The 18580-nt window shown below is 38.4% G+C and overlaps 5 protein-coding genes across 5 annotated transcripts; 4 read left to right on the top strand and 1 right to left on the bottom strand.

Moving 5' to 3' along the window:
• Positions 1-8318: 8318 nt before the first annotated feature.
• Positions 8319-8981, top strand: HO133_001454 (uncharacterized protein; the record flags this gene model as incomplete). Its single annotated transcript, XM_037292384.1, has 2 exons — positions 8319-8705; positions 8766-8981. The coding sequence occupies 2 exons, from the start codon at positions 8319-8321 to the stop codon at positions 8979-8981; spliced, it is 603 nt and encodes a 200-aa protein (XP_037151803.1).
• A 218-nt stretch (positions 8982-9199) lies between these two features.
• On the top strand, positions 9200-10275 carry HO133_001453 (uncharacterized protein; the record flags this gene model as incomplete). Its single annotated transcript, XM_037292383.1, has 2 exons — positions 9200-9651; positions 9798-10275. The coding sequence occupies 2 exons, from the start codon at positions 9200-9202 to the stop codon at positions 10273-10275; spliced, it is 930 nt and encodes a 309-aa protein (XP_037151802.1).
• Positions 10276-10307: 32 nt separating this feature from the next.
• On the top strand, positions 10308-12320 carry HO133_001452 (uncharacterized protein; the record flags this gene model as incomplete). The annotated part of the gene is made up of 2 exons (XM_037292382.1): positions 10308-10622; positions 10686-12320. The coding sequence occupies 2 exons, from the start codon at positions 10308-10310 to the stop codon at positions 12318-12320; spliced, it is 1950 nt and encodes a 649-aa protein (XP_037151801.1).
• Positions 12321-14939: 2619 nt separating this feature from the next.
• Positions 14940-15235, bottom strand: HO133_001451 (uncharacterized protein; the record flags this gene model as incomplete). The annotated part of the gene is made up of 2 exons (XM_037292381.1): positions 14940-14992; positions 15097-15235. The coding sequence occupies 2 exons, from the start codon at positions 15233-15235 to the stop codon at positions 14940-14942; spliced, it is 192 nt and encodes a 63-aa protein (XP_037151800.1).
• Positions 15236-17001: 1766 nt separating this feature from the next.
• HO133_001450 (uncharacterized protein) lies at positions 17002-18118 on the top strand (the record flags this gene model as incomplete). Its single annotated transcript, XM_037292380.1, has 3 exons — positions 17002-17242; positions 17314-17885; positions 17942-18118. 3 exons carry the CDS (start codon positions 17002-17004, stop codon positions 18116-18118), a joined length of 990 nt encoding a protein of 329 aa, XP_037151799.1.
• Between the last annotated feature and the right edge of the window lie 462 nt (positions 18119-18580).

Genomic DNA, 18580 nt, shown 5'->3' with positions numbered 1-18580 from the left:
AACGTCTTTAAAGAGTAAAAAATCGATCTTTAGCTAAATCTATATTATAAATAATATTTAAAATTAATTTATAATACGATATAACTTTCTTCTAATCGCGTTTCTTATATTAATTTTACTAGATATAGTTATTATAATTATATTAATTAGACACTCTATCGCAAAATAGCTATAATTCTTAAAAGTATTAATTTTTATATTAATACTCTTAAATTAATATCTAAAAGACTAAAGATTAATTTAAATATAAGAGACTATAAGCTATTTTATAAGAACTTATAATACTATAATTCATATATCTATAATTATTCTATTTTAGATAAAGTTATTATCGCTTAGAAAAATAATATTTATAATCTACTAGATATATTTAAGATTAGAGATATATTAATAGAGACTTAAAGTAGTAAGAGATTTAGTATTTTATATTAGTATCTAATTTATATATCTCTACGCTATTCTCTTATTTTTCTATTTAATAAATAGTTATAGTATAATAATATATTTTATATAGATAATATATTAGATAGAAGTTTTCTTATCTAGCAAAGTAAGAATAGCGAAGTTATTCTATAAATTAGAGAAATTATTAGTCGAGATAACTCTATATAAATAACGCTTATCTTATATTATAAATCTATATTATTTATTTCTTCTATTCTACTCATCGCTAACTTTCTATAAATATATAATATAAAATCGTTTTAGTAAGTTTAATCGTTTTCTTTATTACGATAAACTACTATAGTATTTCATCTACGATATCTATATAGCTATCGAAAATAATAAACTTTATTAATTAAAGATAAATTAGAAAACTATTCGAGTTAATACTTATTAAATAATTATTAATACTTATATTAATAAAGTTACTATAAGTAATTAAGCTAATAAATAACGTATCGATCTTCTTTTCTTCTATTAAGAAGATTTATAATTTATAAAATAACTCTATTAGAATATTATTATTCTATTTATTAAGTTTAACTAATTAAATCTCTTTATAACTTTTATCTATAATTTAAAATAAATTAAGATTATCGAAAATTTTCTATTTAGCGAATAGATTACTAATTAGCTTAATTTAATTACTAGAGTATTTAGATTAAAGCTAAAAGCTTTTATAAATAATATTTTAAAGAGAAAGGTATTAGATATACTTTTATTCTTTTTACCCCTTATTATAATATAATAGCTTTTCTCCTTCTTATTTAATAAGATAATTTCTTAGGCGATATATTAGTTAGATAATTAATATAGATAATAGTCTCTAGAGATATTTCTAGTATAATTTAGCCTCTTATACATCGTAATTTCTATTAATTAGTTTTATAGTATTATTTAAAAAATTTCTTTACTTCTATAAGGGCGAAATATAATTAATTAAAATATTAATTAGTTTTAACTCTAACTAACTTTACGAGTAATAGATCGAATTTTCGCCTATACCTATACTATAAAATTTTAAAAACGAGGTTTATTATATATCTATATCCTTATTATATTACACTCTAAAGATTAATTTTTTAACGCTATTAAGATAAATATCGCTATTAATACTAAGATCTCTAATTAAAATCTATTTCTTAATCTTTATATAACTATTACTAGATATATACTTTATAGAAATTATAGCTAGTATATTATTAATAGAATAAATACTATCTTATCTTATTAAGACTTAAATAAGAATATATATAATAAGCGATTTTCGAAGGACTTTAGCGACTATATTATCTTTAAACTAGATTTTAAATATTTTATATATTATCGATATAGGTTTATTAAGATATTAGATAATAAATCTAAATAGAATTACTAGATAATATTTTATAGTCTCTATTTATTAGCTAAGTATAATGCTTATATTAATATAGAGATCTACGTTAACGTTAAAGTCTATAAATATATCTTTAAATATATTTATAAAGATAATAATTAGATTAATCTTTAAATAGAGCGTAAAAGCGATATAGATTAAGACGATATAGGTCTAGACTAGATAAATAAGATTTAAAAGTATTAAGATATATAATAAATAGGCTCTACGGAAGTCTATTAAAGGATTTTTAGCTTTAAATTATATAATTATAATTCTTCTATTAAATAATTATCTATTTATCTTTTAAATTAATATAGCGTAATATTTAATAACGATAATAACTTAAATTAAATAATCGATATAGTATATAAACGCTAGATTAAGCTAATAGTCTTTTTCTAGCTAAATTAATAACGTCGATAGCGAAGATAAATAGAAAATCTCTTCTATATCGATCTATCGAAGTAATATATCTAAAAAAAAAAAAAAGTAAGATATATTCAAATAGAGTTTATATTAGAGACGTAGAGATACTATTATAAGAATATATTATATTAATTTAAACGCTAGAAAGCTCTTCTATCTACGATACCTCCTTTTAAATATATTAAACTTTATATTCTTTAAAGACTTACACACGATAAATAGTAATATTCTTTCTTTTTATTATAATATTTATATAATAAAAGATTTACTTTATAATAACGCTAAATAGAATTAAGTATTAAATAAAGTAGTAACTTAATAAGAAGGATATTACTTACGAAGTTTCTTCGTAATAATTCTATTATAATATAAGCTCGATAACTTTTTAAATCTATAAAATAATTATAAAATAAGATATATAGGTAATTTCTTCTATATCGAGTAGAAAAATTTTAAATATAGTATAAATAGCTTATCGCGCTAACGGTGATATTAAAATATTATGACTTTTTTTAATATAATATTTCTTTTTTTATATATTAAAACTTTTCGCGTTAGATATATTTTTTCTTAGTAATTTCTTTTATAAATTAAAGTTTTTTAAGTTATAGAATAAGAAGATTTTCGCGCTAACGATAGTTTTAAAATATTATAACTTTTTTAATATAATATTCTTTTTTTAGTTACTAAAATTTTTCGCGCTAGATATATTATTTCTTTTTTTATCTATAAATAATTTAATTCTTCTCTTATACTTTACGTATATTTCTTAACTAATATATATTTTTCTTTATTTAAATTATCTAATAATATTATTTATATTCTTTAAACTTAGTATTATACTCTTTTTTTATTAAACGATATATAATATAAGTAGGTTATCGCCGAAGACTTCTATCTTTATTTAATTTAAATTCGTTTAAAGAAAAATAATACTAGCTCTATAAAGAACGTTAGTTTTATTATTAATTTTAGTCTATTCGCGATCTAATAAGATTATAAATAATATTATATTAATAATCGAAATCGACTTCTATACGAAGAATATAGTTATCGAATTAATATTTAGAAGTAGATATAAGCGAGTTTTAATAACGATTAAATTATTATAGCCGACGCTATTTAGAATATAATCTCTTATTTTAATAGCTAACTCTTCTTTCTTAATAGCTATAAAAATATTAATAAGATTATATTTTAGAATATTATATTGCGAAGAGTATAATATAACTCTAAGATAGCTATTACTATAGCTTTATCTAATATTATCTTTATTCTTCTTTAAAATAATATTATTACTTATTCTCGCTTTAAGATTTCTCTTAATACTATTATTTAATTTAATTATAGTATATTAATAAAATCTAATTTAGCTTAATTATTAAAGGCGACTAAGCTTATTTTCTAAAATAAGATCTTTATATAAAATCGCTACGATATTAAGGCCATTAATTATATTTAAAAGAATTCTACTCCTTTTAATAATATAGTTATATATTTCTATAATAATTTTTATTAAATTCTTTTAGTTATTAAGAGTATTAAGTTAGATTATATCGCTTAAACTACGTTAAGAGCGTTTTATCTTTAAAATTATATTTAAATTCTTAGACTAATAGAAAATATAAGACTTTAAAATACGAATTTAACTAATTAAAATCGAATTAATATAAAGAAATTCGCTTAAAGGCTATTAGATATAGATAATAATATCTTAATAAGCTTTAAAAAATAAGAAGTTATTAATTAGTCTATCGAGTAATTATTAGATAACTCTATTACTTAGCTAATTAATACTATTTATAATAATTTTAGCCTATATTAAATAGCTAATTTCTATATATTTAAAGCGATTCTTTATACTCTTAATAAGAATATTACTTAATTTAATAGTTAAGTTCTTAATAAATTCTCTAAAATTAAGATTATTTATAATAGTAGAGATTAAGTTATTAATAAGAAAGATAGCTTTCTTCTATCTACTAAAATAATAAATATTTTCGAATTAACCTCGCTTTTACTTTATTATTTAAAGTTAAAATAAAATTATATAGTAATACTATTAAGAAATTTAGAGTAGCGTATAAATTTATATAATAAAATATATCTATAAATTAAATATATTAGATCTAAAATACTCGATTATTATATTCTTAAAGGCGAATATAATAGTAAATAATACTATATATTATATATCCCTCTAACTCCGCCTAATTTAAACGATCTATATACTCTCTTTTAATATATTTAATTTCTAATTTAATTAGTCTTTAGTATAACGATTAATAAGTTCTAAAGCTAGTTATTATAGTATATCGACTTATATCTATATTCTAAGGTCTTTATTTATAGTTAATTATATATAATCTTAAACTAAGTTATTAGTAAAACTAGTTTATTAATTATAGTCTTAAACGATCTATTAAAAAGATAATCTATTTAATCGACGAGATATATTAAGAATAAGATTATTAAGTAGATACTTCTTTCTTAGATAAAGATATAATTAATTAGCGATCTATAGTAATAGAAGTAAGCTATTTATCGTATAGAAAGCAAGTAGAGTTCGATTTAACTTAGAGTTAAGGCTTTTACTTCCTTTATTAATTTCGTAGTAGTGAAAGTAGATTAAAAACGTATAGTAAGCGATTAGAGTTTGATTTAACTTAGGGCTAGAACTAAAATTCCATTTAACTTGAAAAAATCTAACTTCATTTGACTTAGAAAAATTCAACTTTATGAATTTAATTCATAGGCCTTTACTTGTCTTAAAATAATTAAATAATTAAATAAAATAAAAAAATTTATTAATAAAACTTTATATATCTTTACTTATATCTATAAATTATTAAATAATAATTTAAAATTATAAATTATTTAATAAATTACTTAAGATAATAGCTTAGAAAAATAAATTTTAAATAAAAATTTAATAAGTATTATTTTAAAAAATCTGGCCGGGTATATTCTATAATAATATTCTAAAATAAACTTATAAATATAACGAATATTTTAAGATTATTTTTAGAATTTTCTCGGTATATATTAAAGAATAAGAGGGGGGTTAAAAATATAGTTTTTAAAACTCTAATTTAAATCTTCTAAAAATAATTAATTTAGATATTTTATTAAAAATCGAAAAAAAAAATCTAATTCTACGATATTTAAATAGTTATTTAATAGAAAATTATTTTTTTATTAGAGTATAAGTAAAGGCCTATGAATTAAATTTATGGAGTTGGATTTTTCTAAGTTAAATCGAATTTTAGCCCTAGCCCTAAGTTAAATCAAACTCTAATCGCTTATTATACGTTTTTAACCTACTTTTACTACTATAAAATTAATTTAATCTATATAATATATAGATATATATATATAAAGAGAGGCGCGCTAAGATCTAATTAGAAAGGTATATTAAGTGTAAAAAATTAATCTATAATAATTATCTATAAAAAATAGAGAAAGGCTATATTCTTATAGTAAGAAGTATTAAAATATTAAAAAGAAATAGAGATAATATACTAATTAGTGGTGTAAATTCTATATTATCTTCTACCGCAGTAAAATCTTTCGAATAATAAAATAGCTATCAGAGTAAGATATCGGATAATTTTAATTTATTTAAATATATATCGTTTAATATTTCTTCTATAGAGACTTAATTAGCTATAATTATCGTAGTAGATTCTTCTCTTATAACGTTATTATAGTAATATATTATATTAATATAATAGAGATAATAAACTAAGTTATAGTAATATTCTCCGCTTATTAAGTAATAATTTAATATAGAACTATAGAGAGTATATAATGTGAGATCTTGAAGAGCTAAGTCGTATTCTTAATAATAATAATCTTATTACCGCTTAATTTCTCCGTAGTATTCTCCGTAGTATTCTTCGCAGTATTCTCCGTAGTATTCTCCGCATTTACTTATTATAGTTCCTTCTCTTACTTCTTCTCTTTTAAGAGTCTTTTAACGCGTTTATAAATAGTAGTAAATAGCTATTAAACTCGCTTATAATCTCGATTACTAATAATAGCGAATTTGTTAAAGAATAGTCTAAAAGCGTTAATAAGGGATTTAAAAGATAAGCGAAAGAGATATATATCTTAGATATTTAGTAATATTTAGACGAGAAATATCGAGAATAAATATATTTATAATTAATAGATTAATAGAATTATAGAAGAAATATAATTAAAATAGAGTAATAAAGAACGAATAGAGGAGAAAGACGCGTTTTAAAAGATAGTATTATTAAGTTAAAAGATATTATCGCTAGCTTAGAAGAAATCTATAGAGAAGAATATATTCATTTAAGCTCTTTTTAAAGATTTTCTAATACGTTTATAAGTAGTAATAGATAGCTATTAAACTCGCTTATAACCTTAATTATTAATAATAGTAGATTCGTTAAGAAGTAACCTAAGGATATTAATAAGAGATTTAAAAGATAAACGAAAGAAATACATATCTAAAGCGTTTAATAATATTTTTATAAGAAATATCGAGGATGATTATATTTATATTAGTAAATTAATAAAATAATAAAAGAAGAATAATTATATAAATAGATAAAAGGATTATTATTCGATTCTAGACGCGTCTAATATAACTACTATAACTATTATATTTAAATATCTATTTAATTTATTAATAATAAACTAAACTTTATTATTTTTATATCGTTAGAAAGCGTAAACTAAACTCTATAATTTACGAAATTATAAAGTAATAGTATTTATAAAAAGCTAATTATTTTAGAGTGTAAAACTTCTATATATAAATTTTTAATAAGAGAGCTTAAGAGGGCTAGCGGGCTAATTTAGTCGATCTAATTAAAGAGCGTAGTAACTCTAAATTTATAATTAGCTATATATATAAATTCAAGGTTTTCTAGTTTAGCTCTATCTTATTCTTTTATATATACTAATATAGTAAAAAGTTATATATAAAAGAAACTACTTATTTTCTATTCCGATTAATTTTGATAAGGATCTCATATAAAATAACGGCTAATATAGCGATTCCAGGGTTTCCTACTCAGACTCTAGAGGGGGGGTATACCGTAATGAGCTTGCGATATGATTGGCCCCCGAAGCGAGGAACGAGTGTAGGGCTGGCCATAGGGTACCCCCCTAAGCGAGTCTGAATACTGAGACTATGACGCGCCGGTCATTTTCAATGAACCCTGCGGCCCCAATTTCAAAAGGTTTCTTTTTGAGTATACCGTCTATCCTAACCACCACGCAGTAGCTGGGGGATGTTAGTGAAGCAGAGATGGCATTGGAAGACAGATCTGCCAGTATGGCAATGTCTGGAGTCGAATGGCAAACAAAAATGTTTCACGGGTGAGGGCAAGAGTCCGCTACTAAGATTAACGTTCCTTAGCGCCATCTCTTGGCATCCGCCGGACATTTCGCTGCCTCATACAACTGCAATGCGAGGTCAACGAAAGAAAGCAGTCGCCTTCAGATGCCTTCAGATTGTCCAAGATGCGTTGTCCAAGACGATCAGCCTGGCATTGTTTACGAGCCAACCCTGATCCTGTCAGAATCTCTTCGATGGGAGGTCATGCAAAGATCTGCAAGTGAGCACTGAGCAGGAAAGGAAAGCAAGCATTTAGCAAAGGAAGGCACCAACACTGTTTCATCTTCTGATAGAGGTTGGAGTACGAACTGCTCTCAGTGAATGAGGGAGAGGCGGTTACGCTTCGAAGTGATCCGGGCTGGCTTCTGTGTCTCCTCGTAATGCTATGCTGAAAGCAAAGAAAGACATCTCCGAGTCTCCTTGGGTGAATGGCTCTGCTTTGTCTCTCATACTGGGGGTTGAGGGTTACCTCTTCCTTGTACCTTCCTAAATACCTCCACAAGCGAGGTTTACATCATCAAATCTCGCCTCCTACCTTCCGTCTCCAAGCGTCCCTGCTGAGTCTCGCCTTGTTTATACCATCCTGTATTATCTCTCCCCTTCATCCACGCAAAACCTTCTTCTCCGACCACTGCTTGCGGATCTCGTACTTCCTTTTCTTCCTCTCTTCATTCATCTCATTCACATCCTCCCACCATGCCATCATTCCTTGCATCAGCCCCCAACGGGGTTACCCACGACATGGCAATCGACGATGCTGCACACGATGGCATGGAAATTGACCTTCTTTCTTCGCCTGACCAGGATGGGAGTCATCGTCCAAGCGTTGCTTCAATTCCCACAGTCCCAAATGACCTTCGGACCATTATGGAAAAGCTCACTGAGATAATTCGACAGACGCTCGGAGAAAATCACCACACCTCTACCAGCGAAATCGATGCACCCATCGATCACGGCCTCCTACGAGGTGTACTCATTGAGCTACACGCCCAAGACATGAAATTACCAGAAGACGTCGGTGTGGTCATCTCTGCCATCCAGGCATATTTGCATAGCGGCTCAATCGATCACAAGAACCCCCTAGTATGTTGACAACGATTCTGTCTAGCATAAATCTTTACAAGGTTACTAAGTGAACAATAGGTTGAGCGTATTGTTCAACTGGCTGCATCCATACCTGAAGAATCGAAAGGTGGTAACGTTATCGCTGGGGCATTGGTCAAGAATCTATGGGAAACCCTCGACCATCCACCACTCACACGTTTGGGAGACCAGTACAAGTACCGTGCCGCTGATGGGTCAAACAATGCAAGTATCCCAGTCCCTCTCCACCAGAAAAGAGATTCTGACAAGGTGTAGAGTGTCATCTACCCCAATCTTGGGAAAGCTGGGTCCGCCTATGCACGCAGTGTCACACCCATGACGGTGCTTCCTGCTGTTCTTCCTGACCCGTCTTTGATCTTTGACGGTATAGCTGCTCCCCTTACCAAAGGCAGGCTTGAGTGCTGGGCTAATTCCAAACAGCTCTGTTTGCTCGAGATGGGCCTCCGAAAGAGCATCCTAGCAAGATCTCCAGTATGCTATTCTACCTCACTACAATCATTATTCATGGTAAGACCCACCCCTATTTCAGGGATCAAATGCTTCCTACCGTTCAGCTGATGGATGCTTACCATACATCAGATGTCTTTCGTACGAATGAGCATGACTACAACAAGGTTGACAGCTCTTCTTACCTGGACCTTGGGCCTCTGTATGGCCACAACGAAGAGCAACAAGCTGCTGTCCGGACCTTCGTGGATGGAAAGCTGAAGCCTGACGCATTCTCGGAGGTCAGAGTCCTCGGATTTCCACCGGGGGTCTGTGCTCTTTTGGTCTCGTTCAACCGCTTCCACAACTATGTGGTCGAGGAACTAGCAGACATCAACGAGGGCGGCAGATTCAGTCTTCCCGTCGAGTCTGCTCAAGATGAACTCTACAAGGCTGCGATGAAGAAGCGTGAAAATGATCTGTTCCAAGTCGGGAGACTGTGAGTATCCTTTCCCCTTGTGTCGTATACAAACCAGGGGGGAGTGCCAAGTCATTCCTGAAGTTACGTGAAGGTCACCATGACGGTGGACTCCTCCGTCTTTCATCATCCTACCCAAACTGCACCGTTACTGACTGAGGCCCCAGCATAACTTGCGGACTCTACGTACATATCATCATCGGCGACTATTTCAAGACGATCCTGAATTTGAATCGTTGCAAATCGACCTGGAACCTTGACCCACTGGCTGACTTTGGGAAGACAACAGTCCCATCCGCCACTGGAAACCAAGTCAGCGTCGAGTTCAATATGTTTTACAGATGGCACACCGCCATGAGTGCCAAGGACGAAGTATGGGCCCATGATCTCTACAAAGATGTCTTTCCTAATGACGATCCGGCAACATTGTCACTGCCAGCCTTTATTGAAGGCCTCCGAAGATGGGAACACGGCGTGAATCCAGATCCAGGGAAGAGGGCTTTTGGGAATTTGGAGAGGCAAGCAAACGGGAGCTTCGAAGATGCTGAGCTCGTGAAACTTCTTCAAGAGAGCACAGAAGACGTTGCAGGTACTTTCGCATATCAAATGAAGGGGTTCTCACCGTTAACTGGAGGTGTTTTTTAGGGGCTTTCGGTGCCTGCAATGTCCCAGCAATCATGAAGGCTGTCGAGATACTCGGCATGGAGCAAGCGAGAAGTTGGAAAGTGGCCACGCTCAATGAGCTTCGAGAGTTCTTCCAACTTAAACCGCATGAGACTTGGATCGAGATCAACTCAGATCCAGATGTTGCGGCAACATTGGAGAAACTTTATGACAAAGTCGAATTAGTGGAACTCTACCCCGGAATTGTCGCCGAACAAGCGACACTTCCAGATACAATAGGTCAAGGATTGTGCCCTGGCTCCACTGTGTCGAAGGCAATTCTCTTGAATACCGTGGCTTTGATTCGGGGTGATCGATACTACACTATGGTATAGTTCCCTCACATATGTTGGTCAGCAAGCATCGAACGCCCACCAACTGACCTTATGCAGGATTATACTCCCGGGTCTCTGACCCACTGGGGCTACAAACAAGCCTCTGCTGACCCTCAAGTTGCTGGCGGAGGCGTGATCTACAAGCTGCTAATGAGGGCATATCCTGGCTTTTACGTCGACAACTCAGTCTATGCGATGTTCCCTTTCACCATTCCAAGCGAGACTCGCAAAATACTTCAGACCTTAGGAAAAGATGACGATTATGACTTCAGTCCGCCATCTTCCGTCGACCCTCCTATCCCCATTGCGTCATGGACCGGAGTCACGAGCGTGCTCGATGATCAGGCAAAGTTCAAAGTCCCATGGGGTCCTCGCATCCGATGTTTGACCGGTCACGACTATATGCTGAGTGATGACTCTGGAGCCAGTGCAAGACAAAAATGGTTTGTGCACAATGCCTTTTACAAACCTCCTGACGGTTTGGAAGAGATCCGGCAGTTCTACGAGACTCTGACCATGCAACTGGTACGCCAGAATAGCGCTAAGCTTGGGAAGATCTACCAGCTTGATGCCGTTCGACTCGTCGGGAACGCTTCGCACGCAAATTTTATTGCTTACATGTTCAAGATACCCATGCTTGACTCGAGCTACGGAAAAGGCACCTACATCGACCAGGATTTTTACAAACACTTGGCCTTCGTTTTTGCTTATATATTCGTGGACCTCGATCCTCCGAGTTCATTTACGCTCAAAGTTGCGGCTGTAGATGCCGCGAAAGAACTAGGCCGTGTCGTTCGATCGGTCTGTGAAAAAGCGTTACCAAGAAAGGTTTCCCTCGATGAGACTGTGGAGGGTCTTGATTCCTTGGAGTACAACATCGGAAAAGGCCCCGCAGCGAGTTTCCTGATCCATTATGGTGTCCGTCTCCTCGACAGACTTGAAGCCGGTGGGAAGAGTGTAGACGAGGTCACCTGGACTATTATCCCTACGGCTGCCGCAGCTGTCGCCACTCAAGCTCAGGGTTTTGCCCAGATGCTGGACCTCTATCTCTCTGACCCCTACAAAAGTCACTGGCCAGCCATCCAAAAGCTCGCGGCATCCGACAGCTCCGAGGCATTCCAACAGCTCAAACGATACGCTCTTGAAGGCTACCGTCTGAATACACCGGCCTTCGGTCTCACACGTATTGCAGACGTTGACACCACGATTGAAGATGGCAACCGCTCTGTCCGGGTAAAGAAGGGCGACCGAATCTTCGTCAACCTCGCGACAGCCAGCCTCGACCCGACGGTGTTTCCTAATCCGCAGGTAATCGACCTCACCCGGCCGTTGGACAAGTACATCCACCATGGATGGGGCCCACATGGCTGTATCGGTCGGCCGATCGTTGAGACAGCCATGGCAGCCCAGCTTCGCGTCTTCGCCCAGCTGAAGAATCTGCGCCGCGCACCCGGAGGGGAGCTGAAGAGTAAGACTGTCAACGGACCGTTTAAGGTGTTTATGACGAAGGACTGGAGCGATTGGTGGCCTTTCCCCACTAGTAAGTTCAGTTTTCGCAAAGTCAAGACCGGGATGCTAACTTTGACTGCAGCGATGGATGTTCAATGGGATGGATTTGAGTCATGGTCTCCATTGGCCGAAGGCAGTGTTCTCCTGACCAAATATCCTTGTAGAGGTGATGAGATGGAGTAGCGATCCTGCTTTTGCCGACAGTAATTCCAGTGTCTGTGGTTTGTGCCTCTCGTTGCACCTTGCACTTGCTATCGTCCGCCATCGCGTACTGCTTACAGAGATAGCTTCAACTTCAGATAGCTAGTATAGATTGTACTTGAACAATACATTGAAACGTTCCTGGCATCTTGCCAGATGTTGCACTTCCTGGCTAGCCATGACACCGAGAGTCGCAGTTCTGGACGGTTCACGTCGCCGTCTCCACCAACCCAGAACACTTCACCCTTTCTTCTTTAAGCATGGGCTTGAGGACAAGGAAAGACTTCGCCTCTGTTCATCGCCTATTGGTCACAGAATACTACTCATCTCAGTGCGCCTCGACCTCCCCAAGCACGCTATCACCTTTGTCAAAATCCTCACGAGCACCTGGCTTCCCCCGCACCCGGTACGTCTCTGGACTCTCCCTGCATCACTTCCAGAGCTTTCGCAATGCAGCCACTCAGGGATCCACATAACATGTTGCAGACCCGAGGTTTCGTTTTCGAAATCCAACTTGTGTCTGTCTCACGCACTGTTAAGTGTATTGGTTTAGTTTACTCGAAAACGGCTGCTTACCCCGCCACCGAGAACATGTACCCACCCGGTAACCCGTACCCTTCTCCCCTTGGCACTTTCTTCACCTTGGATTTTCCATCGTGGATTTCCCTTGCCCGTACCTCCGTCCCACCACGCCCGCGGCACTTGGCCGTCACCCTTTCCACGAACCGTGGCGCTGCCGAACACTTCGGAGTAGTATACGCAGCGCTCTCTCTCTCTACTTTCTTGGTGATAGGGAATGATTTAACGGAGGCGAGGAAGCGAGACTGTGCCCGCTTAGTGGATGGATAGATGGGGAGGAAGGGGATGGGCGATGAAGCTGTAGGTCATTCCGCCCTTACGGGCGATCCGGAGAAGGTCTACGGTGAGGGTGGTTTTGCGCTGGCTGAGACTTTAGATGGGTATTCGATGGATTGCTAAAGCGATGGGCATTCGTCGTTCCGGCCGGCCACCCGAGCAGCTTTGGCATCGTTTCGCGAATTGCGCCGGCTGGCTCGTGCGGAAGAGGCGAGGGAGGGTGTTTGATGCTGGGGCCTGATGGCCACTTTTTTCAGACTTGGGGAATATGAGTTGGGGGGGGGGGGCGGTAGCGTCAAGTGCAGGCACGGCCGCCTTGTCAAAGCTCATGTGTTGAAAAGTACACTGCTCGGACTTGGAGCTCGTGGCTTCATGGATCGAGCGCCAACCAATGAGGTATAATCGACGCTCCTGGATGCCATGCTAGTCGGAAGCAGAACCATGGTACGGGAAGGAAGCGCTTGGCGTGAGCAGGAGGAAGAGGAGTGGAAAGGGTCCTGCCGGACGGACTATTTGGGCAATGGGAAAGCGCGAAGCAAGGATGATACGGAAGAAGCGGTGTGGAAGGAATGGGTGGGGCTGGAAGGTCGGGTCGTCACTTTTAGCGAATGGAAGAATGAAAGTTATACCGTCTTGAATTAATTTGGCAGAAAAGGTCAGGGAAGAGGATGAGAAGGGTCGGGTCAGTTTGAAGGATGCGTGGGTCATGGTACCGGATGCATGTGACCGCCGGTTCATAGGTTAGCGACGAAAAAGGTAACCAGCAATGTAAAAGGCAGCAGACCCAGAGACATGGTTCGCATCTCTCGTGTCCTTCATCGGAGAGCGGTGAGACGAAGATTGGGAAAGCTTTAGGATAGGCTAGACCTAACGCTATTTTTTGCTTTACAACATAATCTCCGAGATTTGGGTGGCAGTGGTACCTTATGTATACTGGAACTCAAGTGCAACGGGGCTCTGACGCTATAAATCTTACATCGAACACATGATGCTTATAGAGAAAGATGACTTTACGATTGTGAAAGGAGAGATGGGACTCAAAAAGCCAAGGTACTTTATTAGGTGACAAGGTTCAAGTACCTACTCATCATTTTGTCATGTCCTAGAGACCTGGAAGTCGGAGCTAAAGTTTCGGAGTTAAGAGACTTGGGGCATATGCAGGGACTCTCTCTCCTGTCTGACGGTAGAACGCGTCCCAGCGAGGCGGGATCCAAGGACGATCCAAAAAGTGGGAGGGAGCAAAAAACGCACGTGCTAGACGCGGGACGATGCACATAATAAAATGCACGATTAGCCTAAATGGACCACGCGACATGACGCTGTAAAAAGGGCCCTCGGCGTCAAAATTCTTGAAAAGACGCTCGGTCAAGAGAATAGGTAGGTGGGTATCAAGCTCTAAACGACGTAAAGATTCCGAGGGTATATGCCTGAAATCACTTTTGCCGACCGACAAACCATACAGCGCGTAATACTAATAAAGAGTGATCATCGGAATGTGTGACATTGTGAAAAAGAAGCGAACATAATCAAGCACCGGGGTAAACCTTGCAAGCCCACGAGGCCGACAGACAATTGCCGAAGAAATCCAACCACCCGCGCTCTCCATTCTCCAATATTGATCGTCCGCCTCGTTAGAGTTGGTGGCAAGCAAGGCGAGCACGGGCGTTCCTCCGCCATGTCCAAAGTCTAAGCTTCGCGGCCTCCATGCCTCGTGTGGGCGTGGGAAATGATGAAATTGCCCAGCATTCAGGCCTCGACGTCGCCGGCACCCTCTTTCCTGAATGGTGGTGATTGCGACCCTGGAGGGCTGAGTAGACGAGCAAGCGCTCCCAAAAGGCTCTCTACCCCTTGATTCGTGGATGGCGTGACGAGTGTACGTGCTACCGACATATATTGCAGGTACCCGAGACCACAATGAAACGCTCGTGAGGTGCTTTGGCGCATTTCTTCTTTGCATTCCCTTCCGTCGAGGTTCTAGTGAAGTGCATGGCTGGGTCCGTACAGTTCGAGTAGACGTAGTAGTTGCGTGTGTATTCGCACATGTTGACGAGGGCTTGCGGACGGGGGAGCAGGGATCTGAATCAAAACCTGATCTGGAATGGTATTAGCACAGAGAATATTAATCTATAGCGCTGCAGTGCTCCTACTGTGAGAACTGGGCGGACAAACGCACCGTAGTCCTCCTGCACTTTGGGGAGCTAAAAGTTCGATTTCTGTTGAAGACCAAATGGGCAGATTGACCACTGTATCTGTTGGCGCACTAAGCTTCTAAGAGAATTGTATGTTGGAGTCACGGTTCACTTCTGGTGATCAGGATACAGGCCGTGTTGGGAAGAATGGCGACATCTTTCTGACTTTCCCGGGAGACGATGCTTTTGAATATAGATTTGGTAGAAGGTGACATGATTAAGTATGAGCTTTGAACAGATCGCGGCGCCATGAAATTTTTCGCCGTTTATGTCGCAAGGGGAAAAAACAAGCATGCATGTCTTTGCGCTCCAGCATCATCCGAGTACCACCCGAGCAACGAAGGATAATCTATCGTTGGCGTGGAGTATAATGGCCAGTAGCTCGCGCAAAGTATCAGAAACGAGAGTTATGGAGCATTAACGCTCATAGGCGGTCAAAGCGAGTAAGGACCTCCTTGAAGCTTGGGCCTGCAATTCGAAAAGAAATCGTGATCAAACCTAAACTTTGTAACCTAAAATACGCCGGACAGCTTGATTGAGATCCTCATGAGCATCTTTGACTTATTGAGTTGGAGCGCATCAAAGGACAAGGCTAAAAGTGGTAGTAGGATCATCGCAGCTGTCAAACAGCTGAAGGAAACTGGGGTACAGCCGGGTTGAACGTTTCGGGACCTGGCGAGGTGACCCAGTGTGGGGGGGGGGAGTCTTGGTCAAGATTCCGAGGCGGCAAGTCATAGTAAAGCATGTCTGATATCCGCAACGTGTTGAAATTCTCACTTTCAGCAACCTATTCTCATATCAGCTGAAACAAGCTTGCTACCCTAGCTTTTGCTTGATGAACCTCTCTCCCCCCTCTGTTAGCCAGCTAGAGAGGCCAAGTGACCTCATAGCTTCGTATGAGAATGTCCAAAAGGAGGATAGATCTATCCGAGCCTCTGGTCGGCATGCAAAAGGCGTCAGTGAAATGATATGGGCCTGTCAATGCCGAATGGTGCATGCACGAAGGCGAGGTGCTTGAGCCTCGCGCGCGCCCAGGTTGAACGTTGCATGCACAGACCGCTAGGAGCAGGCTCCATTTGTGGACCTCGTCTCTCGTACCGTGATCAGATGGATGCCCAACGACCAGTTTTGAAGCTGGCCGGGACGTTGCCTCGTGCTCAGAATAAATTTGGAAGGGTTCTGATGGGTCGCTTGTCGGATATGGAAGTATCGTTCATGCGATTGAATGCGATTGAATGCGATTATGGGGAATACTTGGTTTTGGGAAGAGTGCTTGGCGCCTGCAGCCCGGGGCTTGTTTTGATTGACGCTAAAACATAGGATTAGTAAGCGCATATACGATTCTCGGCCGAGTTGGCCCCAACTCTCAAGACTCCTCAGACTCCTGAACAATAAACAAACTTTTCTTTGACTTTTGACGTTACAACGGCGCATTGCCTTCATTCTTCATACACTCCATACACTACTCACTTGCTCTCGCTACCTGTCTGCGCCTTGCTACACATTACGTAGCAGCACACCGCCTTTGCCGTCAACCTAACCTACCCTACCCCCACACCTATCCGAGGCAACGACATCTCGTCACCACCGCCCTTCGCACCCCAAGCGGCCAAGAAGCTATGGGCTTTGGAGATTTCGAGACGATATGTCGCAAGAGTGCATTGCCAGTGTGCTCCGTTGTGGGTCCTACGAATCCTATTTCGAATAGCACGACAGGCATCCAAGCAACCTGCTACGCCCGAAACATTGAACTGGCCAACACCATCATCTTCGAGGCTGCAACCGATTTCATACACATATTGGCGTTAGGTATGGCGGCTATCATGGTGCTGCATGTGCGCTCGAAATTTACAGCTGTCGGTGAGGAAGTCGGGCCTGGATCCTGCCCGTCCTTCTGAATGCCTTCTGACCAGTGGTGTTTCTAAATATAGGTCGGAAAGAGATCACCACCTTCTTTTACATTTACATGGCTTTGACCATGACCTCATTGATACTGGACGCTGGAGTCATACCTCCGGGATCGAGCACTTTCCCTTACTTCGTGGCCGTGCAGAATGGCTTCACTTCCGCCCTGTGCACTTGCCTCCTGATCAATGGCTTCGTCGGTTTTCAGCTGTATGAAGACGGAACAAGGCAATCCGTGTGGTTACTCCGAGGCTCTTCGATCGGCATGTTCGTTATCTCAGGCGCAGTATCCATCTTGACATTCAAAGGGAGAGCTGGGTTGGGTCCAACCAACACTGTGGGCCTCTTCGTGGTGCTGTACCTGATTAATGGAATATGCTTGTTGATCTACTTGGCCATGCAAATCATACTCGTTACGAATACCCTGCAAGATCGCTGGCCGCTCGGAGATATTTCCTTTGGGGTTTTCTTCTTCGTCATTGGCCAGGTGATCCTCTACGTGTTCAGTGATACTATCTGCGACGCCGTATCGCATTACCTCGACGGATTATTTTTCGCTACAATATGCAACCTCCTAGCAGTCATGATGGTCTACAAGGTAAGCCTACGAGGAGAGAAAACCTCGCGTAGAAGTACCGCTTACATAACTTCTAGTACTGGGACTCCATTACCAAGGAAGATCTTGAATTCAGCGTCGGCACGAAGCAAGGCAATTGGGAAGTCAAGGAGCTCCTTCCTGAAGATGACCGACGGGGAACCATCTATCACGACGGCACTTCGGAGTATGCAAGTAGCACGTACCCCCTCCGCGATTCGAACTATGGCGGCTAGTCCGAAGAAACGTCGTAGATGTTCCTTTGGAAAATGTTCGAGCATGGCGACGGAGTTATTTCGGATAGCTGGGGCATGGGTTGGCGTCTTGGTAATGGCCCATGTGGCAATGGAAAGAGCAACGATTGGCAAATCCTAATCTTCGCAGATACAACGGGTCTAGTCCTCAGATTTGAGGTTCTGGACTATGTAGATATAAGCAGTAGAAGAACTACTTGTTTAATGAGGTTTGATTGGATCCGAGAGGGGGACAAGTTACCGCAGAGCTAGAAAATTTTGTAGTAGTATCTCACTACTTTACTTCATCAATCGGCACAAGGCATCAGATTCCTCGGCGAAACCCTTCCATCAGCTATCCATATCTGACGAGTGTCGTCGCTGTAAAGCTTTGTTTCAGTAGCTCGAGCTGCCAAGGGTTTATCTAACGGCGCATCCTCGATATCCTACTCCGCAGCTAGCCGT

The sequence above is a fragment of the Letharia lupina genome, assembly GCF_014066315.1.
Source record: "Letharia lupina isolate WasteWater1 chromosome Unknown contig_12, whole genome shotgun sequence".
NCBI classification, from domain to species: Eukaryota; Fungi; Ascomycota; class Lecanoromycetes; order Lecanorales; family Parmeliaceae; genus Letharia; species Letharia lupina.
The sequence above is the reverse complement of the archived record's forward strand: the minus strand, read 5'-3'. Positions and strand labels throughout refer to the sequence as shown.